General features: G+C 42.4%; 1 protein-coding gene across 1 annotated transcript in view; it reads right to left on the bottom strand.

Moving 5' to 3' along the window:
• PTPRU (protein tyrosine phosphatase receptor type U) overlaps positions 1 to 26,834 on the bottom strand; it is a 407,475-nt gene that overhangs the window by 9,948 nt on the left and 370,693 nt on the right. Inside the window, exons 24-29 of the mRNA XM_070950088.1 lie at positions 25,214 to 25,349; positions 22,967 to 23,116; positions 21,613 to 21,786; positions 17,938 to 18,078; positions 11,521 to 11,646; positions 2,972 to 3,123 (exon numbers count right to left, since the gene is read on the bottom strand). Of these exons, the coding sequence (XP_070806189.1) occupies positions 2,972 to 3,123; positions 11,521 to 11,646; positions 17,938 to 18,078; positions 21,613 to 21,786; positions 22,967 to 23,116; positions 25,214 to 25,349 (879 nt within the window). The remainder of the gene's footprint in view (positions 1 to 2,971; positions 3,124 to 11,520; positions 11,647 to 17,937; positions 18,079 to 21,612; positions 21,787 to 22,966; positions 23,117 to 25,213; positions 25,350 to 26,834) is intronic.

Raw genomic sequence — 26,834 nt, forward strand, 5'->3', positions numbered from 1 at the left:
AACAGTTGTGTTACTAATTTAACAACTGCAGTGATTCACTTAATTAATGTGGCAGAAAAAAATTGTAAAATGGGACAAAACCCACTTAACAAATTTCTCACTAAGCAGCATAAATTTTGGGTGCAATTGTGGTCGTAAGCTGAGGACTACCTGTATTTGATATGACCATTTCCAACCTGGGCACGCTTCAGATTCTTTGGTTATCAAATCCCAGAATCCTCCAGCCAGCAAGACCTTTACTAGGAATTCTGGGAGTTAAATTCCACAGATTCTGGAAACTCTGGGTTTGGGGAAGGCTGTTGTAAGTGAAGGTGGCAGGTGGTTTCTTTTTCTTCTTCTTGTAACAAGAATAGCTAAACTCTTTGAAGGTTGTTTTCTGAACTGGAAAACTGGTCAGAAAACATTTTGGCCAGCCTCTTTCTACTGCTATTGCATTTGATCCAATATTGAAGCTAATCTCAGAAGGAAACTCGATTGCCTATTTCTGGATCTGATCACACAGCTATTCCATTCCGGAATGTTATTTTGAAGGGGAAAAAAGATGGGCATTTAGAAATGACAACTCTCAAATCAATCAAAGCAAACACCTGTGCGTGATATTGTCATTGTCTCAAACTCCCAGTATAAGATTAAGCTGCTTCAAGTGTTCCTAACTCAAGCACCTGTTTGGCTTTATGTAAACTGGTGTGACCCAAGCAAAATTAGTTTCTCTCCCAGCAGCGTATGGGCATGCTGCCAGCTTACGCTGTAAATTCTTCTGGGCATGGATTCCCTTCAGAGCTAATAAATCCTTCACACTTGATATAATCAAATTAGCCAGATGTATACAAGATGGCTGTTTGTGAGCCAAAGCCAAAGCCTCCTATTCTCTCCTCTTTTCTTTCCTCAATTCCTTACCCTCTGGAATTTGCAAGACATGCTGCCAAATTATCTTTAGACTAATACACAACCTTAATTTGGCTGTTTCGCTGCTGGATGCCCTTGTCAACTTGGAAGCCTGCTTGTTCTCTTGGAGTGTGGATGTTGCTGAACCAAAAATCAACAGCTGAAGAGCAACGCAGTGATTCAGGTTTTTTTTTCCTCAGATACCTTTTGAAATCAGTTTTGGCTGCTTTTGATCCCTGGCTGCAGCTGTTTACTTAGATGAGGCTACAGCCTGCTTTTTTTGCACGTTGCATTAGTCCTGTGACTTTAGAGATGCTTTTCAGATTTCTGGGCAGAACTTGTGAAATGTTCAGTTAATGGGGTGAGTAGCAGAGGTGGGTTTCAGCAGGTTCTGACCAGTTCTGGAGAACTGGTAGCGGAAATTTGGAGTAGTTCGGAGAACCGGTAGTAAAAATTCTGACTGGCCCTGCCTCCATCTATTCTCGGCCTCCCGAGTCCCAGCTGATCAAGAGGAAATGGGGATTTTGCAGTAACCTTCCCCTGCCACCCCCACCAAGCCATGCCGACAGAACCGGTAGTTAAAAAAAATTTGAAACCACCACTGGTGAGTAGGGGTACTGAGGAGAAACAGTTGGAGGCATAGAGCTGCATTTCCTCTCAATTTAATTGTACCCATGTGCTTAATGAACACTTGCACAGGACACAAGATCCCCTGGGGTCTGGTTAGATCTAACAAACTTGGATCATTAAGCTATAGCTTTCAAGAACAGTGGTCTAAAGCACCCTGTTATTAAGACCAGCTGCCTGCAATTACTGCAGGTTCGAATCTCGCCAAGGCTCAAGGTTGACTCAGCCTTCCATCCTTTCTAAGGTAGGTAAATTGAGGACCCAGATTGTGGGGGCAATAAGCTGACTTTGTATAAATATACAAAAGAATGAAGGCTATTGCTTAGCACATTATAAGCCGCCCTGAGTCTCCGGAGAAGGGCGGCATATAAATCAAATTAAAAAAATAAATAAAAAACAAACAAACAAAAACTTGCCTTAGGCCCATGCAATCTGTTTAACAGAATAACAGTTGGAAAGGACTTTGGAGGTCTTCTAGTCCAACCACTGTTCAGGCAGGAAACCTGATAACTTTTCAGACAAGTGGCTATCCAATTTCTTCTTAAAAGCCTCCAGTGATGGAGCACCTACAACTTCTGAAGGCAAGTCATTCCTCTGGTTTATTGTTTATTGCTCTCACTGTCGGGAATTTTTCCCTTATTTTTAGGTTAGTTCTCTCCTTGCTTAGTTTCCATCCATTGCTTCTTGTCTTGCTCTCTGGTGCTTTGGGAAATAGGTTGACCCCCCTCCTCTTTGGGTCAAATATTGGAACACTGCTATCATGTCACCCCTAGTCCTTCTTTTCATTGGACATACCCAATTTCGGCAACCGTTCTTCATATGTTCTAGCCTCTTAATCATCTTCGTTGCTCTTCTCTGTACTATTTCCAGAGTCTCAACATTTTTTTATATATCATGGTGACCAAAACTGGATGCAGTATTCCAAGTGTAATTTAACCAAGGAATTATAAAGTTTTCTAAGACTTCACTTGATCTTGATTCTATGCAGCCTAGGACTGTGTTATCTTTGCCCTGGCTCCTCTTCCTTCGATAAGCATCCATGCTGAAATCGTGGCTTATTTCAACCACAGTTTTCATTATACGCACATCAAGAAGTTTAGGATTAATTTCTCCTTATTGAGCAGGATATAATAGTAGGTTCACAGTAGGGTTTACGGCCTTGACAGATCTTAATCTTTCCTATACAACACTCTGCAGAAACATTGGCGTTAGTAACCACAGGCACAGGGTTTGCAAAAGGACATTTACCTACAGTGCTTTTTCAACTATTTCCATGTAGACTCTCTACCTATGAAGAATTCCAGTTCATAAAACCCCATGATCCTAGATGAGTTATGTTGCTAACAAGGCAGACAACAGTGCAAAATTGACTTGAAGACAAGAATACCCGCTCCCTTACTTGAGAAACATTGATTCTCCATTGGTCTCTCTCTTCCCACTTAATCCAAAGAATACTTACAAACAATGGACAATGGTCCTGCCATTGCCGCTCTCTCCTTGCCACTTCTCTACTTGGGCTAATAAATTCAGGAAAGACTTTTTCGAATCTGGAATATCTCTGTAGGCTGACCACCGCAGGTACTGAAAGTGCCGGACCATCAAGTGTCCTTCCTGTAACTAGAAAAGTCCTGTTATTAGTTCTCCTCTTGTCAAGAGTTTGCTAAAGCCAGAAGTCAGCTGTTCTCCAGGATGAAACATAACTTGGAATCCGATAGGTGCAGTGGTGAAATGTAAAATTCGTTACTACCGGTTCTGTGGGCGTGGCTTGGTGATGGGGGGAATGTGACTGAGTGGGCGTGGCCAACTTTGTTTTTTTTTTTACTTTTAAAACCATTTTTTCTACAATCTCTTTGACTGAAGAGGTTGTTAAAAAAATGCTTTTAAAAGCCTCTGATGATCCCAGCTGCATTGCCTGATCGTCAGAGGCTTTTTTTTCTTTTATAAAAAATTTTTCTACAACGTCTTCAGCTGAAGAGGTTGTAAAATAAATGCTTTTAAAAGCTTCTGATGATCAGGCAACTCATCTGGGATCGTCAGAGGCTTTTAAAAGCATTTTTTCTACAACCTCTTGCTGAAGAGGTTGTAGAAAAAATGTTTTTAAAAGCCTCTGACGATCCCAGCTGTGCCGCACGATCATCAGAGGCTTTCCTTTTTACTTTTAAAAGCATTTTTTTTGGCCGAAAAGGTTGTAGAAAAAATGCTTTTAAAAATAATTTAAAAAGCCTCTGATGGTCGTGCGGCTCAGCTGGGCATGGGGGGGGGGCAGGGATTTTTGCTACCGGTTCTCCGAACCACCAGCCGCCAACCACACCACCAACTACAAAGCGAGCATGCACGTGCGGAGCGAACCGGTAGTAACATAATGTGAAACCCACCACTGGTGGACTTCAACTCATAGAATTCCCCAGTTAGCTAAATTGGCTGAGGAATTCTGGGAGTTTGAAGTCCATGTGTGTTAAAGTGCCAAGTTTTGGGAAACCCTGCACTAAACCATTCACAGCTCCCTAAATCTTTGAATTTAGTCCCAGAAACCTCCTCAAATGGCAAATTTTATTAAGAGGGAATATTCATAATGAGATAGTGTTATTAGACGCAATTAGGTTCAATGTTAAGAAATTAGATCCAATTTATTTTTTGTCTCTATTGTATTCAGTTGTTTGCTTTTAGAAGAAACTCTTAAGAATGTCATTCAAAAACTCTCTGGAGATTGAGTGCCCTTACTCTTGCTCAGTATGGAACTTCAATTCCCAGTATTCTTAAAAATGATGATGCTAGTTACAGAATTATGGAAAGGGTTCATGATCAGGAAATACTGTTCTAGGGCATAGAAATGGGCAAAAGAGCTGAATTTCAATCAGTTGCATATCTAAGACAAACAATAAGAGGGAGAAGGTATTTTCAGACAGTAATAATATTACTTCACTTCAAAATGAGGCAAACGTACTCAGCTGAACTTCTGCCCTAAAATTCTACTCCTTCATTAAGTTGAGGTTCTCCTAGTTGTACCCATCTTCATTTACAATATGACTCATTGTTGGGCCTCAATCCAGTAGTTGCTAACAACTGGCTTATATTATTTCATAGCAGGGAGTCTGTGATTCATGAAAATAGGGAAATTACCTACTTAGTACAACATGAATCACAGGCAATTCTACTCAGACAATACTGCTCAAAAATGTTCAACTCTTTAGCTAAGGGAGGAAAAAAAAACACCCCTCTAAATCTAATACATACATAACCAACCAAGTGTACAAGCATATCAAGATTCCTTGTGTTTCTGATGATGCTACATGTTGATAAGATTTAAAAAAAAATAATAATAAAGAGATGGAGAAAATTAAAGCTGTTAATGTATTCATTCCAGAATGGATTTTAGAGCATCAGTTGTAAATCAGCTGAAAGGCACGGGACATTTCATGGGGCATGATAGAGGAATGAAATGAGCTGCTCTTATTTGATTCTCAGTTGCTGTTACTTTGGACTTATTCCTAAATACAGAAAGTCCTCGACTTACGACCGCAATGGAGCCCAAAATTTCTGTTGCTAAGTGAGACATTTGTTAAGTAAATTTTGCCCCGTTTTACGAACTTTCTTGCCAAGGTTGTTAAATGCAGTTCTTAAATTAGTAACACTCATGTTAAGTGAATCTGGCTTCCCCATTGATTTTGCTTGTCAGAACATCACAAAACGTAATCACATGACCCTGGGACACTGCCAACGATCATAAATATGAGTCAGTTGCCAAGCGTCTGAATTTTGATCACATGACCAGGAGAATGTTGCAACGGTCATAAGTGTGAAAAATGGTCATAACTCACTTTTTTCGGTGCTGTTGTAACTTTGAAAGGTCACTAAGTGAACTGCTGTAAGTTGAGGACTACCTCCACCACCTTCTACACCAGTGTTTCTCAACCCTGACAACTTGAAGATGAATGGACTTCAACTCCTGAGCCTGGTGGCTCAGCAGACTGATAGCATTGTGATTAACACCAGCTGTCTGCAATTACTGTAAGTTCGAATCTCACCAGGCTCAAGGTTGACTCAGCCTTCCATCCTTTCTAAGGTAGGTAAATTGAGGACCCAGTTTGTGGGGGCAATAAGCTGACTTTGTATAAATATACAAAAGGATGAAGGCTATTGCTTAGCACATTGTAAGCCGCCCTGAGTCTCCGGAGAAGGGTGGCATATAAATCAAATTAAAAAAACAAAAAAACTCCCAGAATTCCCCAGCCAGCTATGCTGGGATTACTGGGAGTTGAAGTTCATTCATCTTCAAGTTGCCAAGTTTGAGAAACACTGTTCTACACAGACACACACATAGTCCCATTTGTAGATACAAATAGTCCTTGGCTTATAATCATTTGTTTAGTCACATTCAAAAGTTACAAAGCCATTGAAAAAACGTACTTATACTTACGATCAATGTATTTATGACGGTTGCAGATTGCCATTTGTGATTTTCCCAGCCCAGCTTCCAGCAAGCAAAGTCAATTGGAGAGGCTAGATTTGCTTAACAACACCGTGATTCACTTAATAGCTGCAGTGATTCGCTTAATAATCGTGGCAAGAAAAGTTGTAATATCAGGTGTGACTCATTTAATAGCTGTCCTGCTTAGCAATGGAGTCCTATTGTAAGTCAAGGACTGCCTGTATTAGAACTACACTTGTTTCAAAAATGATTTGGAAGAGGTGCTTACTGATGTACAAAATCCAGAAAAGCACAACTCTTTTATGCACTGCTGCATTTGCACTCCCAAAAATTCCATATCACTCCTTCGAACCAGAGTTGTGAAGAATGCACTACTATATTTCCAGCCAGCCAGCCAGCTATCTATCTCCTGGGCCCTCCCACGCACCCACCCCGCATTATTCTTACCTTTTATTTGGCCCCGCCCCCAATCTATTCGCTGCCTCCCAAGTCCCAGCTGATCGGCTAGAAGGAAAAAAACTGTTTAAACTCTTGCCCTGGGGCTTCAAAGGGCCGCCCTACAGCTGATCAGCGGTAAAAGGCAGTGTGGTGCTAGACCAGTGCGCTCGAAAAACAAATGGGTAGTCCGATGCCTCCAAAAACAAATGAGTAGACCAGAACGCTCCAAGAACACATGGGTAGACCGGTACAGCTCTGCAAGCAGTTAAAAGCCTGGTAGACCAGTACCTCTGCTAAATCCTAAAGAATTGTCACATGACCATTAAGCCATGCCCACAAAATAAGCCATGCCCACAGAACCAGTAGTAAAAAATTTTAGAACCCACTCCTGGTATCACGGTTATCGAGGGCCGAAGTGTACAGTTTATTGATATCCCTGTACCAGGAGACGCCAGAGTCAAAGAAAAAATACTGGAAAAAATCACGAAATATCGTGACCTGGCCATCAAAACTACAAGGCTATGGATGAAACATGTAACAGTGATACCCATCGTCATCGGGGCACTTGGTACCTGTTCTGTCCCCATACCACGCACACACTCAACCAGCCAGCCGAGGGTTAAATAAACTTTTCAAACACTCAACTTCAGTGATAAGAAACTTGGCAGCAACTCCGTGGCTATCTGCCAAAACTTTTACTCCGATAACACAGACAAAAATACACACAGTTTGAATAGTCCAGTTTGTAATTAAATCCACAGCAAATAGGTGTTGTGTCCGAAGGTGCAAAGTGCCTTGCCAGAGATTAGCTTTGTCCGTCACAGAGTCCGAATGGCCACCACACTCCCTTTTATAGCCTGTGGGGTGTGGTCCAGTGACTCAGCTAATCTCTGGCACACCTTCCCTTCTGCTGCGCACACTTCTCCCTGCGCCTCTGGCGAGGGTCCAGCCAGCACTTATCTTCCTCGTCGCTGTCCACCTGTGGCTGCGGGGACGTGCTTGGCTCTGAGCCTATCGTTTGGCCTTCGGTGTCCTCCGGAGGCATTGCCAGAGAGGAGGGTCCTGGAGAGGGAGGCCTTGCCAACTCCTCCCCCTCACTCTCAGAGTCTGCATCCGTCGATAGACCAGGCTCAGGCAACGGAGCCACAACAGTACCATGTCCAAGAATTTTACAAAAGACATCAAGAAATTGCAGCTTTCTGCAATAACACCAGCGGAACTGCAAAAAACTGCGCTACTCGGAACATCATATATTTTAAGAAGATACTTGGTTGATACCAAGGATGCTGGCAGCAACCCATATCAACCATTAGCACCAGTCAATCGTATTTGTGACACATTTTTAAATGTTCAGTTGACTGAATTTCATGTTTAATGAATAAAAGAGATGATAATAATAATAATAATAATAAAAGAGAGAGATTGAAAGGGAAAGAGAAGGGAAGCAGGGATAAGGAAATGAGGCCCTGTAATACTTTCATAATATAGGTAGATTTGCAATATAATGTAGTTAGTATGGAATGGAATGAGGAGGGATTACCCGCCCATAGCTAAGCGAGCCTGGAATTTAACAGCACTGGATAGAAAGCTCAGTACAAAATCAGTGGAAAGGATGAAAATCCGACGAGTCTCAAAATGGGTTTTCCGACTGACTCTCCGTGGGTGGCATTATTAATGCCCCTGTAATGACCTGGGACAGGAGAGACACTATATTGAAAAAAAGGGACAATTAGCTACCAGTTTCTGAGCAACTTGCAAGTGAACTTTCCATCTGAGTTTTCCTTTCTACAATTGTTCAAATGAATGAATCAGGGGCTATCGAGACCACAGTTTCTATAATCCCCAATCAGTGCCTGCCCTCAATATAGGGGCTGGAAGTTGTGGAAATTCTAATCTATTGAATTTGGAGAGCATTCGGTTGAGTTCGATTTTACATTCAATTTAAAGAGGAGCTTCCAGAAATAGCACTTAGACTTATATACTGCTTTATAGTACTCTCTAAGTGGTTTACAATGTCAGCATACTGCCCTCAACAACCTGGGTCCTCTTTTTATCGATCTTAGAAGGAGGGAAGGCTGAGTCAACCTTGAGCCAGTCAGGATCGAACTCCTGACTGTGGGCAGAGTTAGCATACAATGCTGCATGCTAACCATTGTGCCATCACGGCTGGTGCTCAAATCTTTCACCAGTTTCATTCTGAAGCAAACTGCCCGGGGTCAGTTTTCCTAATCTAACACAAGACACAATTCTCTGTCTTTTACAACAAAAATAAAACAAAATGCACGAAAGACAGACACAGTCAGACCTGGAAGCCATCTTTTACATTTGGGTCTTCAGGCCTGCCACATTTACTGCTGTGGGAAATTATGTGGGAAATAATTATTACATTATGTAGTCATAATAACATTTCTTTCTCAGAAAGTCAAGGCCGTCTTGCCCTGCACCTGGCAGGCTGGAACTGGGAGTCATCTCCAGTTGGGATGGTGATTTGATTGGATCATGTGATGGACTTGTGGGTGTTGGGCAGGGACTTGAACTTTTCTTTGGGTGGGGAAAACCTGAAAGCTTTCAGATTCGGGTTTTTCCAGATGTGCCAATATGACATCTCTAATAAAATGGAACTTTGAGGAACTTCAAGCCTCGGAGTCTTCTTTCGAGTGCCCTGACAGACACTTTCATGTCTTTTAAAAACATCAACACGAGATGGAATGGACTGAACTAATTGATGTGGGATAATTGACATAATAACAAAATAGGGCTAATTTGGGAAGGCCCTGAGGGAAGGTTAACCCAATAAAGACCTAAGAAGGATTGTGCTGGATCACACCAAGGCTTATCTAAACCAGCATTGTGAATCACATAGCAGTCAACTGGCTGCAATCAAAAGGTTTGTCCACCTACGGAGTAGGATATCTGCTGTTTCACAGTTGCTCCCAGCACCTGTACTGGTCATCCTGAGGCTCGCTCATTCAGGTGGGAAAGGTCCTTTAGGAGCTCTTTGTAAAGATCTATTAATGGCAAGAAAATACTATGCCAACTCCTTCACTCAGCCACACAGTGACCACTCCCTAAAGACAGTGAAATGTTTAGCTGGTCTGCATTGAGTGACAATCAAGTCCTTTTCTTCCCAGGCACTTCTATGTCAGATAGAGTGGAGTGGTGCAGTGGCTTAGAAGTGGAGCTTTTGCCTCACCGGTAGTAAAAAAAAATGCTTTAAAAAGGTAAAAAAAAAAGGTTCCAATGACCACGCAGCACAGCTGATTGTTAATCAGCTGTGCCGCACGATCATTGGAACCCTTTTTTTACTTTTTTAAAGCATTTTTTTTTACTACCGGTTTGGGCAAATAGGTAGTAAAAATGCTTTTAAAAAGGTTCCAATGATCACAGCTGTGCCGCGTGATCTTCGGAACCTTTTTAAAAACTTTTTAAAGCATTTTTTTACTTCCGGTTCTGACGAATAGGTAGTAAAAGGTGATCGCATGGCACAGCTGTGATCGTCGGAACCTTTTTTTTTTTTTACTTTTTTAAAACATTTTTTTATTACCTATTCGGCCAAACCGGTAGTAAAAAAATGCTTTTAAAAAGTTTTTTTTTAAAGTTGCCCATGCCCACCCAGTCACATGATCCCCACAAAGCCACGCCCACCAAGCCACAGCCAGAGAACCTGTAGCAACAAATTTTACATTTCATCACTGGGTTAAGGCACCAGGCTAGAAAGCAGGAGATGGTGAGTTCTAGTCCCATCTTTTAGCCATGAAAGCCAGCAGGGTGACCTTGGGCCAATCACTCTCCCTCAGTCCCAACCTACCTCACAAGGTTGTTGTTTTTGTGGGGAAAATAGGAGGAGGAAGGCATGTTAGATATGTTCACCACCTTGAGTTATTCATAAAAATAATAAAGGTATGATATAAATAACTCAAATAATAAAATAAATATAAATTTAATAAATATATAAATAATGCTTTCTTTGTTTTTTCTATCCTTTGCCTCTTCATTGGAGAGGCTGAGTCTCCTCCACGTTCCCAATCTCTCAGTGAGCTCCTGAAAATGGTTGCAAATTGGTTTTGATGAGATTGATGGAGGTGTGTGTTAACCCTTCAGTAACAGCGGCTTGCAATAATTTCCAAGTCCAATTTGAAATCCCTTTTTGATTTTTCTACCCTGAACAGCAGTTTGGTTTCATATAAAAACTTGGCTACCTCACCTCTCAACCGTACCTTCAATTCTTGCATAAAGAAAATTGCCTACTTCTTCCAATATTACCAGATTACACTGATCATCCAATTTTATTTTGCAGTCAAATTCGGGGTGTTTCCTTACTGTCTCATTACAGAATTACAAGTGAAGAAGCCTTAAACTATCAGTCAAGAAACCGAGAAACTACTACAACTTTACAGTTATTGCTGGTGGAAAAGGAAAAAGATTTGCCCCAAATGATCACAATGCAAACCCCTTTCCCTTTTCCATTTCTTTCAGATCAAGTTTTTCAGAAAGGAAGGAAGGAAGGAAGAAAGGAAGGAAGGAAGGAAGGAAGGAAGGAAGAAAGAAAGAAAGAAAGAAAGAAAGAAAGAAAGAAAGAAAGAAAGAAAGAAAGGAGGGAGGGAGGGAGGGAGGGAGGGAGGGAGGGAGGGAGGGAGGAAGGAAAGGAAGAAAGAAAGAAAGGAGGGAGGGAGATATGGAGGAAGGAAGGGAGGGAGGGAGGGAAGGAGGAAGGAAGGAAGGAAGGAAGGAAGGAAGGAAGGAAGGAAGGAAAGGAAGAAAGAAAGAAAGGAGGGAGGGAGATAGGGAGGGAGGGAGGGAGGGAAGGAGGAAGGAAGGAAGGAAGGAAGGAAGGGAAGAAAGAAAGAAAGAAAGAAAGAAAGGAGGGAGGGAGGGAAGGAGGAAGGAAGGAAGGGAAGAAAGAAAGAAAGAAAGAAGGGAGGGAGGGAGGGAGGGAGGGAGGGAGGAAGGAAGGAAGGAAAGGAAGAAAGAAAGAAAGGAGGGAGGGAGATATGGAGGAAGGAAGGGAGGGAGGGAGGGAGGGAGGGAGGGAAGGAGGAAGGAAGGAAGGAAGGAAGGAAGGAAGGAAGGAAGGAAGGAAGGAAGGAAGGAGGCATTATTTAATTAAAAAAAAATAGTGCAGATGTTTAAAGCAAACCTACCCGTGTTATGTTCTGCACCCGGAAAAGACGGGCTACAACATCTTCATCACTTGACCGAGATATATATTCCACCTGCATCGGTCCATATTGCTGAAGGCCTGGTTCTGGCCAATATTGTAAACAAGGCTAAAAAGAGAGGAACCAACAGTGGCATGAATAACCTGGCACTGTAGAGATAGATTTACTTACCTAATAAGCCATAAAGTGGTGCATTTGGTTTGGAGTTAATATATTGTGCAAACTCAACCAGGGAGAGCATTTTCATATGTGAATTCAGAATTTTAAGGCTGAAGAAAAAAGTTGATGCATGGCTTCAGTGGATTAAACTTTGCCATTCTCCCTTCCCTTTCACCATTCAATGTTTCTTCTTTTCTCTTCCCCTAAACCTCCAAAGTTTGCCTCCACTTTTATGCACATTGGTTATTTTACTTTGTGATTCTTTGTCATTCTCCTAACAAAGAATAATCCCTGTGCTGTGGAATCAAGCAACACTTACAGTATTTTGCTTTTATGTACAATTGTAAAACCCATCACTCCTTCCTGCACGCACCCACTTCTAGTCCCTCTTTCTCTAAATGAATAAATCTCATCTGGCTTTTTTTCCCCCCTCTTTTCTCTCACAGGGAAGCAATTCAATGTTATCAACATCCCCTTCAATCAAGGTTTGTTTTCAGCCAATTCCACCTAGGATACATCAGGACAAGGTTTAATATTGCTCGGCATTAAAGTGGCAGGGAATGATGACTGATAGGAAGGACTCTTGATAGTCATTCATCTGGCACAGCCAAACTGATGCATTGTCTACTTGGGGCATTATGAATGAGATTGTTTTCAGACCAGGTTCAGCTGTAAATCTTATCCCTGTAAACATATAACCCCTTTTTTTCAGGAATAGGCATGAACCAACAAACTGGCCCACTGCACTAGCCCAGAAGTCACAGCTGTGTTCTGACCTGGCATTCCCAAACCACGAAGCAGATTCCCTATCCCGACAAAAAATCCCTTTTTATTAAGTTATTGTGAATTCTTCTCATTCACATTCAGCAAAGTCTTTCAAGGGTGAATTTACAGTCACAGACTTTATCTGGCTTGGGGAGCTGCCAGGCCGATATCTTCAAAAGTTGGCAAGGAGTCTCGGAGAGTCACGAACCAATTAAGCGAACTAATTGTCTCCTGCAAACACCCTTCCCCTTTCGCTCCTCTTTTATTCCATATGGGAAGGGCCATTCATCGTCTACCTGTGGCCTTACTCCCAAGTCGACCCTTGTTCTTTAGCTGTTTCCTTCGTCTGGCAACTCTGCGCATGCGCACACTGGGAACATGTTCCAGCTGTTCGTCTGCCTCACTGATGTCTTCCTCCAAAGGCAGCTGATAACTGTCATGATGCAGCCCTGGCCCCCTCTCTGCCTCCGAGGCAGAGCACTCGTCAGAGCCTTCCCCAGACTCCTGGACTGGCCCATGTTCCTCCCCAACCTCCTCACTGTCCGAATCTGCTACCAGCTCCGCTGGCTGCTGGTGGGCCACAACAAGCCATAATAAAGATCCTTGTTCCCAGGTTCTAATTCAAGGATTTTCCCTCCTGTTCTTTTGAGCCAATGGATGTTTGCCTCTTTTCCTGATCACTCTGGGGAGGCGTCTGATCTCCATGGACGGAATGGTTCTCTCTCCAGCGTGAAAGCTGCTATTCCTGCCTCACCAACTTCATTCCCTACGGCAGCTACCAGGATGGAAATATCAACACAAAAACCACGGTGGTTTGTCACTGCACTTTACGCAACATTTAGGCTTTTCAGGCCATTTAACAATTCAGGTTACATTGGATAGCAAGTGTATTTAAAGAGTACAGGTAGTCCTTGATTTACAACAGTTCGTTTAGTGACCATTCAAAGTTGCAACAGCACTGGAAAAAAATGATTTTTCACACTTACAACCATTGCAGCATCCCCACGGTCACATGATCAAGATTCAGACCCTTGGCAGCTGACTCATATTTATGACACTGACACTGGTCCAGGGTCATGTGATCCCCTTTTGTGACCTTCTGACAAGCAAACTCAGTGAGAAACCAGGCTCACTTAACAATTGCGTTAGTAACTTGACAACTGCGCTGATTCACTTAACAACTGTGGCAAGGAAGGTCGTAAAATGGGGCGAAATTCACTTAACCAATATCTCACGTAGCAACAGAAATGGTCAAGGACTACCTGTCATTGATTATTAATCAAAACTATCAATTTTTTGCAATCGCAATGCTGTCCAAACTCAGAGCCATCATTTGGGTATTGCAACTTCCTCCTGCAAGACATGATTCAAATGAGGGATATGTCCTCCAAACTGCCTTCCCAAAGTCGTCTGCAGATTTACTGACTGGAGTAAATGTTTAAAATGAGCCTGAAACAGCACTAGGCACACATCGCTAAAGAAGCAGGTATCTATAATGAGGAGCAGAATAAGATAAGAGAGAAACGTTTGTTTTCGTGGTGTGGAGACAATAACTTGGTCCTTAACACAAATAAGACCAAGGAGCTTATAGTGGACTATAGAAGGAATAGATCAGACCCTTGCTTACCAATGGAGACCGAGTGGAGCAAGTAGCCAGTTTTAAGTTTCTGGGTGTTATCATAAAAGAGGACCTGACCTGGGGTGCTCACATTGCAGCATTGGTCAAAAGGGCCCAGCAGAAATTATACTACCTGAGACTTCTCAGGAAACAACAACTGAATGAAAAACTGCTGGTGGCCTTCTACTGTTGCACCATAGAGAGTATTTTAACTTACTGCACCTGTGTATGGCTTGCCAATTGCACAGTGGCAGATAGGACAGCGCTCCAGAGGGTCAACGTCATTGCCCAGAGGATGATTGGTTGCCCTCTCCCCTCTTCGGAAGAGCTTTATAACTCCCGCTGCCTTAAGGAAGTTCAAAACATTCTTAAAGATTCATCGCATCCTGGGCACCCTTTTTTTTGAACTATTACCATCTGGGAGACGGTACAGGACAATAAACACAAGGACAAATAGGCTGAAAAACAGCTTCTATCCCAGGGCAATAACCATATTGAATTCTACGGTATAGTGCAATATTGGGTTTTCAATTTCAATTATATACAGTAGAATGTAAAGGATGTATATTTGTGTTTTTATTTTTATAGTTATAATGTACATTGAAGACGGCATTTAATTTCGTTGTACCATGTGCAATGACAATAAACTAAACTAAACTAAACTAAACAAAAACAGAGTTATATTGAACCCAAAGTGGGAAGCATAGGGTGGATCTGAAGCATGTTGCACAACATCCACATAGTTCATCTGTTTTAATTAGCCCATTTTCTGGATCTGAACCATAAACTCATCCAAAAGGCTGAACTCACTGAATGTGTTAAGCTGCAAAAATGCATGCGGAAGTTAAAAATAACCAAACTTAGCATGCTGGACAGACACAGGAGGAAAGTTTTCAACTGACTTGGTGTTAAATGTGCTACACAACTCTGATTGCGAAGACCAGAGAAGAACCAGAGCTTCTTCTGTAAGATGAAAATAGTTCTGCCTCTCTTCTCTTTTCCAGTTAAGCTCCCCCAATTCTTAGATCGCCCTGTTGCAACAGAGTTCACTGCTTGGATTTCCCTCTGTGTCAATTGCTTCCAGAGTTAATTTCACTCCTGAATAAACTCCCTTTGGCCCTGCAGTATTACTAGACCTCCTGATATGGTAGCACTGAGAATAATGTTTATTTTCCTCTTCTGTTTATTAAGCACGCCGTGGTCCCCTTTTAACTCAGCCAGCAAGACTGACAAAAGAATGCTCATCTTGACTCAAAGGGGGGTCCTTTAATTCATTCGTCTCCTTGATTCAGTATCAGTAGTACAACAATAAGTTGGGTCATTGGCCCTGGAAGTGTCTGATCTTGACTCATAAAATCATCCATTTAATGAAGGTGTCCATTAAGAGTCTACAGTATTAATGTTGTGCTTTTCAAAAAAAAAAAAAAATCAAGCAAATTAACATTATGGACTTGTAATGGGTTCTTAAAACCGCCATGAACCCAACAAGAGTGCTTTGAAGGTTTAGGGAGGGAGACTCAAACTTCCCAAATGCTCCATAGTTTGACGATCTAAATACATAAACCATACATTCCCAAAATTAAAACCATTGGATGTTTATGCCTGCTTTTGCCTGGAGCCCTTAAGCATCAACTTCGAGAATTCCTCAGAAGGCACAGGCATGAGTTGATGTTCAAGGGCTCTGTTTTGACCTGGGCTTCCTTAGATATTAAACAGCACAAACTAAGTCCCGGCAAACCTCTTTAATTCCTACAGCTGTAAATTACTTTCATTTACAGTCTTTCAGAGGAAGGTTATCAACAGCTACCTATCTCACGTGGAATGCTGCCAAAGAGCTAATTTCCAGATGCAGAGCAAGGCCAAACTTGGCACAGAGTCACAAACAGAATTTTCAAATCTTGAATCGGCCAGATGAACTAATTGTTTCCTGCAAAAGCTCACATCCCGTTCGTTTCTCTTTTATGTCTTATGGGAGGAGCCAATCATCTCCAAGCCTTACTCCCAAATTGACCCTGTTTCCTTAATTGTTCCTGTTTCCTGGCAGCTCTGCGCATGAGCACACTGGGAACAGGCTCATGCTGTTCTTCTGCCTCGCTGATGTCAGACTCCGGAGGCAGTAAAGCACTACCAGATGGCCTTGGCCCCCTCTCTGCCTCCGACTCAGAGCCCTCATCAGAGCCTTCCCCAGACTCCAGGACTGGCCCACGTTCCTCCCCAACCTCCTCACTGTCCGAATCTGCTGCCAGCTCTGCTGGCCACTGGCGGGCCACAACAGGTTCCAGCATTGCAAAGGCAAGCATAAACACTCTATGGATTTAGATTTGGGGGAATCTATAGATTATTCACCTACATACTGGAAGACACCAGGTTGGAGAAAGTTGTATGATGCCACCAAATGTCACTTAAAAGCATGCATGCGTTTCTGGCAGCAGTCCTTCCACCCATTGATTGCATGGTCTCCCAGAATGGTCTTCTCTGGTCATTTAGTTGCCGGCTTCCAGCTCAGTCCGCTGTGCAAACCCAATCATCTGTGATTTATTCAGCAAACCATAATGATCAAAGAAGCAGGTCACCGAGGCCTCTTCAGCTGACTTACAATGGCCAAATACCCTTCAGCTGTGCGCCTACAAAACTATCTCAACGGTAGCCAATGGCTGACTGTGCTTTGCCCACTTCCCTCTTTTCTTTTAAAACAATAAATCTAGAGTGACTGGCTGTGACTGTTCTTTGCCACTGAATGCACAACTTCCATTGGCTGGAGGGCAGCAGCAGCATCTGCTCAGCATGTGGATGGCCGTATTCCAAAAATTGCTCAAGCCAGACTCCATTCTTAGCTATTTAAGGAGTAAAGAAAAAAATAGTCTTAAGTCTATGCTGCTTCAAGCCTTCTGCCTATAAAAGACCCAAAATCTAAACAAGTGGGGGGGGGAGCAAAAATGGCAACCAATTTTTAAAATTACTTTGAGGGGTTCTTGGGTGATGACAGATGGCAAGTTTTATACCCCAAACCAGCAAGGAAAGGTAAACTGATATAAGGTTGGCTGGAGAATCCAGGACTTACTACCGTAACATGTTTAAGTTGGAGAACACTCTTATTTGCTATTCCAATCCTACTTATCATTTGATTATTTCAGCCCATCTTTTTTTATTTTTGCTCAGGGCAAAGAACTCAGAGTGCCTGCTCAGTCAGCATATTTATTATTTAGATTTCTGCCTTTTCTCCAGGAACTCAAAGTAGTGCATGTAAGTTTCTTCTCACTACTTTTCCCACAGGAATAACTCTTGTGGGTTAGGTTTATTCATTTATTTATTTAGCGTATGGCGATGTTACATTAGCCACAGGAGACAACAAAGCTAATGCAGAGTAGTTGTTTGGCTGCCTAAGACCGTTAGCCCTGCTTGGTTTATGCTTATGCGCTTACCAAGGTTTGCCACAGGGGGCGTGCTAGTTCCGCACCAGAAAGAAAGATGAGCAGCTATCCTGCAGCATCATCTGGGATCCTCTCCCTCCATCTAAGCCGCCTCGCAAAACAGGCGTTGCAAGTAAGAAGGTCCAGCACCAGCAGGATTCTAACCGTCCACACGAAGCACTGGTATGTCTTCCCACCGAAATGATACTTATTTATCTATTCACATATAACATGCTTTCGAACTGCTAGGAGGCAGAAGCTGAGGCAATTGTGGGATAGGTTGAACTAAGAGTGAGTGATCCCAATTTACCAGTGAGGTTTTACCCTTGAAGGGGGACCTTGAATACGGGTCCCCCTGTTCCTGAGGCAATGCTTTATAGATCTGGAACGAAACTACTACTAGTGCAATAGAGATAGTCATATGACAAATGGATCTCTCTCACTTACCCAGGCAGAATTGGATTGGTTGAGCTGGTTTAGCATAATGATGGAGGTGCAGCCATAGTCATATACCAACCTCCAGAAATCTGTTGTGGTGTTTTGTAAGGGGTGCAAGGTTACAATGAAAGCAGCACTCTTGGTGTAGCTCTAGAGAAGAACAAAAGAGATTGATAAAAGCAGGTAGGAAACAAAAATGGAAACAATTCATCAGTGGGTGTTGCGGTGTTTCTCAACCTCTGCTTCTTTAGGATGGGTGGACTTCAAATCTCAGAATTCTGGGTGATGTAAATTTTTACACATACTAGCAGTATATCTCAATTCCTTAATACCAATCATCTCAATCCTTTAATACCATATTCAAAGGGAAGGAGAAGCACATTATCTGCTCTTGGTTCTCTCTTTTTTTAAAATTTTAGGCTGGCGTTAAGATGAACCTTACCTAATCTGACAAGGCCATTCTTATATGAAGTCTGCTCACCAATCACAATTGCAACGTAGTTGGTTAAAAGCACTGAACAAAAGGAGCTTTAGATGACAAAGGAGGGAGCAAACGTTTAGATCGGGATTTCTAACCTTGGCAACTTTAAAACCTGAGTGTCAGCACTCCAAGCTGCATTCACTCCAGTGCTGACATAAGAAGGATAAGGTGGGGGCATCTGGCAAGAGGACGCTTGACTTTTCACCTACTTATTTTCCCTGGAGATACTATCCCCTAGGAGATGGGTTGGGAGGGGGAAAATTCCTTTGAGCTGAAATATTAGATAACAGCAGAGTGACTTGGAAAATGGCCAATGAGAAGCAGAGCAGTGGGGAAAGGAAAGGGAGGGTTTGGACCAGGAAGTCAGTGTTGGCTGCAACTGAGTTGGAGTTTTCAATTGTTGTGCCTAATAAATGAAAGATTTCGATCACGGACTATTTGTTTGAAATGCAGTTTATTTGAAACGACACCGAATCCTGACACTGAGGACTACAACTCCCAGAATTCCTCGGCCAGTTGAAGTCTACACATCTTAAAGTTGCCAGAGTTGAAAAACCCTGGCGTAGTGTATCTTTATCTCAGAATAAAAATTGAGGAGATGTACATCAGTTAGATCAGGGTTATCCAACCTTAACAACCTGTGACTTCGACTCCAAGAATTCCCCAACCAGCCATGAAGATGGCCACAGGGGAGGAAGTAGGCTATTTCCCAGACCTTCTGGGAAATATCCACAATACTGTACATTTTGGAAAATGAATATTTCTGTGGGTTGGCAAGTACAGTCCTAAAACTGGGCTTGCCCTAATAAAGTAGTTAATCTGGGAAAACCATTAAAGCTGATTTGATCAAATCAAAATTAAACACAGCTTAGATGACTTCTTCACACATTTAATAATAATTGTTTACTTTAGTGGCATTAAAAATAGTGTCTCGTAAACAGCTTGTAAAGATAGTCAAGCCACTTCTTCCTAGATCCGGACTCATAATAAGGCTCCATTAAAGTACCCACGAATGGAATAGTTGCCCTCTGCTCAAATGCTTTTTGAAAATACTCTTTTTAAAGGAACAAGGCTAGAAGAAATCAGGTTCTAAGGTAGACTCCGAAGGACGGCCTTCCTTCACTGAGTCAGCCCAAATCAAATCCCGATCAAAATCATTTCATGCTGTGATGGTGAAAGAAAAGACCTAGGGGAGAAAAAACATACAGCTGAAACTTTTCACCCTTGACAATTCATTTTCCTTTGGAGCGTTGCATGGTGGCAGGCTTTCAAAGTGATTGTTCCCCTTCTTCCTAGCAAGCTGCCATTTCCTTGGTTAATTGAAAGAGGTGATTGATTATTTTAGGCAATGTAGCTTTCTTTGGCCCTGCTCTTAGCTGGAAGCTAGCGTACCGTTTGTTTGCATGACACACTGGCATGAAATAATGCAACTCAATCATATTGTCTAGACAAAAGAATGCCATCAAAATGAGCGCAATCTACAGGAGTTTCGGTGGAGGCGATGATGTCATCAGAACTTTCGAACTCAAGAGGAAGCCAAAAGAAAGCATAGAAATGGCTTTCTAAATGCTAGGCAGCATCACTGACACGTGTTCTGACCAAGGCTTCCTGAGTCAATAACAATCACATGCTTAGTCCCAAAAACCCTCTTTTTATTTCAACGGCTGTGAATTATGTTCGTTCACAATGAGTCCCAAGCAGTTTGTGAATAGTCCAACAGAGGTCTGTCACGGTCTTTCGAGATAAGGCTGATAAGCACCTACCTTTATCTCCCTTGAAACGCTGCCAGAGACCTAATTGCCAATTAGCTTTGCAAGGCCAAACGGAGCACAAAGTCAAAATGGAGCTTCAGGGTTTAAACCGACCAGAACAAACAAAGTTGCTTCCTGCAAAGGCACATGTCGCTTTGCTCCACCTTTATGTCTTATGGGAGGGGCCAATCATCTCCAAGCCTTACTCCCGAGTCGCCCCTTTTGTCTTAACTGTTCTTGCCTTCTGGCAGCTCTGTGCATGCGCACACTGGGAACAGGCTCCCCCTGCTTCTCTGCCTTGCTGCTGTCTGACTCTGGAGGCTCCGGAGTCAGCACATAACTCCCAGATGGCCCTGGCCCCATCTCTGCCTCCGATGCAGAGCCCTCGTCTGAGCCTTCCCCAGATTCCAGGACATTCCTCCCCAGCCTCTTCACTGTCTGACTCTGCTGCCAGCTCCGCAGGCTGCCGGCGGGCCACAACAACACGTGACTGTATGAGACAACGTTCTGAATTAATATAAAGCTGCTTCCAATGTTCCTCTATGTGCCACATTGTAAGTGCCAGCAGCTCCAACATCAGCAGATGCTGGAACTCTAATGCAGCAATATCTAGAGCAGGGGTGTCCAACCTTGGCAACTTTAAGACTTGTGGACTTCAACTCCCAGAATTCTTCAGCCAGCATGGGTGGCTGGGGTATTCTGGGAGTTGAGTTCCACAAGTCTTAAAGTTGCCTAGATTGGACACCCCTGACCTACAGCACTGTTTCTCAAGCTTGGAAATTGTAAGATGTGTGGAGCTGTGTGTGTGTGTGTGTGTGTTGAGATGTGTGAGGCTAAAAGAGACACAGTTTGTCCGATATATTAAATTAAAGCAAGGGCTGGCTTCAATCGTACAGCATCACAGCTCAGAGACATACAGAATTAATCAGGAAACCAACTTTAAGTTAATGGTTGGGTCTAAGTGCTAAATATCAAATCATCATACGCCCATATAGAAGACACAACAACTATTAATTTGATAGGAGACAATCAAATTCTATCAACTAGTGAGGTTCAGAGAGGTACTGATCAATAGTCAATTTTCATTTCAATTATAAAAAAAACCCCAAATTATCTAGCTAGGTGGCAGCACTTAATCAACTGTAGCTAAACTGAGAAAATGTGAGCTTGAGGAGATGAGCCTAAATTGGCTTAGAAGGGCAACTAGATTGCACTTGACTCTTTTCTCCTGATAGAAGTTTTATAGTGATTTTCTAAAACCTTATTTAAAGCTTTGAGCTTTTTATACATTTGTTCCTCAAGCTTTGTCTCCCAAACCTTTTCTAAGTTCTTGGGATTTTGTTTTCCTAGCATCCAATTTTTGGAACCTAACTTTACCTAGCTTAAAGTTAGTGTCGGAAATGTAGGTGGGATTGTTGGCCAATGATTTTCCCACCCAAGAGATGAACTCACATCAGTTAAGGCCGCGTTGATGTAGTTGTTGCTGTCTCCATCCATGGAGATCAAAAAAGGGAGGCACCGGTCTGGAGGCAGCACATCCATACTCCGATTTTTTTCGCGATTGCGTGGTAGAAGGGCAATGCTGCACTCCTCCACATCCAGGTGGGGTGTTACAGAATTCAGAGTCTGCTGAACACGAAGAAACCACATTAGGCAGCATTTTACAATCTTGTTGGCAGATGAAATTTCGCACTACAGCTATTCACTTAAGACTAAGATTAAAGTGCTGCTGAGAAACTGGGAGACTGTGAGTTCTAATACCACTTTAGGCATAAAACCCGGGTGGGTGGCTTTGGGCCAATCATCAGGAGAGTATAAGCTCTAGTCCCGCCTTAGGCATGAAAGCCGGTTGGATGACTTTGGGCCAATCACTAGGAGTCTGTGAGTTCTAGTCCCGCCTTAGGCATGGAAGCCATCTGGATGACTTTGAGCCAATCAGCAGGAGTCTGTGAGTTCTAGTCCTGCCTTAGGCATGAAAGCCATCTGGATGACTTTGAGCCAATCAGCAGGAGTCTGTGAGTTCTAGTCCTGCCTTAGGCATGAAAGCCGGTTGGATGACTTTGGGCCAATCACTAGGAGACTGTGAGTTCTAGTCTTGATTTAGGCATGAAAGCCAGCTGGGGACTTGGGCTAGTCACTCCCAGCCAAGCCCACCTCACAGGATTGCTGTTGTGCAGGAAATAAGAGGAGAAAGGTATGTTGGATATGTTTGCCACCTTGAGTTACTTGTAAAAATAATAACTGCATGATAGAAAATGAATAAATAAAACGTTTGCTGCCTTGAGTCGCTTAAAAAGTAATGAGATAGGACAAAAATCAAAAAAATACATGCTATTTTAAAAGAAGAAAATTATTCAAATTCCTATGTGCTTCAGGAAAAGCTGTAGTTCAAAACACAAGGATGCATCTTCCAGGATTGAACATAAGAACAAGCCTGCTCTATCAAGTCAAGGCCCGTCTCAGTCCAGCATTTGGTTTCTCATCAGGGTCAACTAGATCAGGGGTCTCCAACCCTGGCCACTTTATGACTTGTGGACTTCAACTCCCAGAATTCCTCAGCTAGCCACAAGGAATTCTAGGAGTTGAAGTCCACAAGTCATAAAGTGGGCAAGGCAGGAGACCCCTGCACTAGATGCTTCTGCGGGGGATATATGATACAGACACATCCTTCACTCACTGTTATTTCCCTATAACTCTTCTCTCATTTATTTCCCTTTAACTGTTATTTGAAATTATGCTAACAGGAACACAGGAGGATGGTCAAGAGCCCAGGTTTCAAGAAAACCTCCAGTTTTCAATTACTCACCTGAAATTCCTCCCGCAGCTGGGACGAATTGCTCTGTGGATCTATCCTAACCATCTCTTTGTATGTAGGTCTGAACTCACTGATGGGAATGCTGGTCTCTCCACAGAGACAGGCTTCCAATATGGCATCATGGATGAAGACATATTGCTCCTTTAGTAGGAATGAAGGAAATGAAGGTTCGTTAAGAACATCGGAACAGCATCATTTTCCTGTCATTTCTCAATCAAATGATCAGAATGGCTCAAAGCAGACTTGAAATCCTCAGCTGGAACTGGGCTGAACAATCCTGAAACCAACTTTGATTGCAATCTCCCCATTGAATCCCCTTAATCATTAAAATGCCCTTTGGGAGAGGGTGTCTGTGTTTCAAAGCTAGACCACTACCCTAGCTCATTTTAAATAATATCTTTATTTGGGAATAAGATATCACATGAACCTGGCACTTGTGTCTGGTTAATCTGGACTATACCAGCTTTTTCTGCTTCTGAGATATGGCTGGTTAGGATAGGGAGGCATATATAGCTGTGACAGAGCAGATTTTACATAGGATAAAAGATCCAAAATATCTCCAATTGAAATTGGGAATGGCCCTCATCAGAACTTATAAAGTCCTTTATCTAGCTCAGTGTTTCTCAACCTTGGCAACTTTAAGATGTGTGGCCTTTAACTTCTAGAATTCCCCAGCCTGGAAAATTCTGGGAATTGAAGTCCATGCGTCTTAAAATTGCTAAAGCTGAGAAACATGGGCTTAATTTGCTGTGGTGCTGACATGCAAACTATTAAACGTATTGTGCAAGATTTCCCACAATGTGTGTTTTCTTGGTTCCCTAGAAGATCAGCAAGAAGCAACGCCAGAGGTGATCATCTGGATAGCTGAATTGGACATCAAGTCATGAGGCCACTGTAGAGGTTTTCTATATAATTACTTGGATTGTGTGTATATGTTTACTTCTGTCATGTTCTCATCATACACTAAATAATAATAATAAAATAATAATAACTGTTCTGACCTAGGCTTCCTTAAAATGCAGGAAGCAGTCTTGGTCCTGGCAAAGCCTCTTTTACGTACACGATTGTGAATTACTTTCATTCACAGCCAGCAAGGCTTGTCCAAACAGTTTTTCAAAGGAATATTTATCAACACTCCTTATCTCGCTTGGCAAGCTGCCACGTAACTTGTTTCCAAGTGCAGAGTAAGGCAAAACTTGACACAGAGTCTCTTAGAGTCACGAACAGAATTTTCCACTCTTGAAATGACCGAACGAACGAATTGTTTCCTACAAAAGGCCACCCCCTGTTCGCTCCTCTTTTCTTTCCCATGGGAGGGGCCAATTACCTCCAAGGTGTGGCTTTACTCCCAAGTCGACCCTGCTTTCTGAGTTGTTCTTGTTTTCTGGTAGCTCTGCTCATGCGCACACTAGGAATGGGCTCCAGCTGCTCCTCTGCCTCACTGCTGTCTAGCTTCCTCTCTGTCTCCAACGCAGAGCCCTCGTCCGAGCTTTCCCCAGACCCCAGGACTGGCCCATGTTCCTCCCAACCTTCTCACTGTTCGACTCTGTTGCCAGCTACGCTGGCCGCTGGTGGACCACAATAACTGACCTAGCTATGTAGTAAAAATGCAAAGCTACCTGGACTAAAATAGGAGCCAATATAGAGCAAATGAAAGATCTTGAAAGGACAGAATTTTATTCATTATTCGGCTGCAATGCTCTTGTACCAAAATTCTACACAATAAAAGTGTTCCTGAAATAATATGGAATCCAGGTGTTCAGATTGTGCCACAAAGGATACATACCAACCACAAAGGAGGCTTTCAAACTTGCCCCAAAAGTGCTTTTTCTAAAAGGCAACTAGACTTGCTTTCTCAGGTTGCCTTTTGGAAAAAGCACTTTTGGGATAACCATGACCTGGATAACTAAGAATCTCCACAGACTTTCAAACTTCGCTGGAACAATGCACTTTACCCTATCCCAGGAGTCAGAAACCTGCGGCTCTGGAGCTGCATGTGGCTCTTTCATCCCTCTGCTGCGGCTCCCTGTCACCTGACAGCTCCACAATTGATAGGGCTTTCGGTTAGGACAGGTACAGGAAAAAGGATGCCATGCTAGGAGGAGACTCTATGGTGGGAGAACCGGACTTCCGATCGGCTCCAGAATTGAATGGGGGGGGCTTCTGGTTAGGACCTTTGTGGCTCTTTGAGTGTTTAAGATTGCCGACCCCTGCCCTATTCCATCCCGAAAAACTCACTTCAGTCTGAATCATGTTGATTCTCCGTGAGCACAGAGTCTTCACACAATTGTATATGTCTACAACTCCTTCACACTCAGCCATATCCAGCATCACATCCAGGACAATGTAGCAACCTGTCCGTCCAGTGCCAGCGCTGCAGAGGTTTGAGGAAGCGTGAGAAAAGAAGAAATTGTCAGAACTGGGTATTAAATGTGGAAAAGTCTCTATATTTGCTTCACTGAGTTCAATTCCTTTGAATGCATACATTTCCGATGCCCTTTCCCAGATGTCAAAGTTTTAACCTTTGGAAACTTTAAATACAGTCCAAAAGTTGGCATATATTTCAGATTCATTAGAAGGTTTATGCACTAGGGCTAGATTTAAGGCTAGGACAATAGAAGCATCTCTTCTGAAAATATTGTAGTCTACAAAGGACAGTATGGTAAAGCAGGTGTGTCCAATCTTGGCAATGTGAAGACTTATGGACCTCAACTGACTGGGGAATTATGAGAGTTGGAGTCCACAGGTCTTAAAGGTTGCCAAGGTTGGATGCCCCTGTGGTAGAGAATTTCCAATCAAGGGTGGAGTGAAGAGTTTAAGGCCTTCTTTACTGATAAGATATGCCAACATTTATGTCAGACTGTCCAGTCTTTCATTCAGCCATGAATTCAACAGCAGGGCAAATCATGTATCATGAGATCAACTCTGCCCCTCTTGTAGTAGTAACATGCAGTGTTGCAATGCTCAAGTGAAAAAGAGGCCATTTGCATCCCTTTTTGTGATAGAACAAATATTTCATCCTTGGCCACTTGTTGTTCTCTATATAAACATCCCTCTCCCCATTGCATATATTTCCTGCAGCAAATTCAGAGAACTCTCCATCCAGTTGTTCTGCTCAGAGGCTTATTGTGGAATTCCATCATTTTTTCCCCCAAGTTTTTTTATTGTATTTTATATATATGTATCAATGCGTGAACAGTGTGGCACCTGGGTATCATACATTCTAATACAAATAAAACTAGTAATTAATCATAGTTATTACATTCAACCAATTTATATATTTCTAATAATAATACACTTTTATATTAAGTTGCAATCTGTCATTATTCAAGTATTCCGTGTTTTCTCTCGTTATTGCTTTTATTTTATTATATAAAAATGTATACACTGATATTCCCCCTTTCTCTTATTTCTATCTCATATTCTAAGCTTTAGAATAAAGACGATGGATAGACGATTTCTCGTTTTTGTTGTCGTTCTGATTCGCTTTCCTTTTTCTCTCTCTTTCTCTTCTTTTTTAGGTAGGTGACATGACTGGAAGTTAGGTAGGATAGAAAGAATACGCTTTTTAATAAAGGGTGACATGATTAAAAGCTGGAATTTCATCATTGATTAATATGAGTATGAAGATTCAGCTCTAGGTTTTCCTATTATGAAAGACAAGGGCTGAAGAGAGCTGGCTAGAGAGAATGAGGCTGGCTCCAGGGCAGTGGTGAAATGTAAAATTTGTTACTACTGGTTCTGTGGGCGTGGCTTGGTGGGAGGGAGGTAATGTGACTGAGTGGGTGTGGCCAACTTTTTTTTTTTAACTTTTAAAACCATTTTTTCTATAACCTCTTCAGCTGAAGAGGTTATAGAA

The sequence above is a fragment of the Pituophis catenifer genome, unplaced genomic scaffold (genome assembly GCF_029215685.1).
Source record: "Pituophis catenifer annectens isolate HBS135680 unplaced genomic scaffold, rPitCat1.0.hap2 SCAF_9, whole genome shotgun sequence".
NCBI classification, from domain to species: domain Eukaryota; kingdom Metazoa; phylum Chordata; class Lepidosauria; order Squamata; family Colubridae; genus Pituophis; species Pituophis catenifer.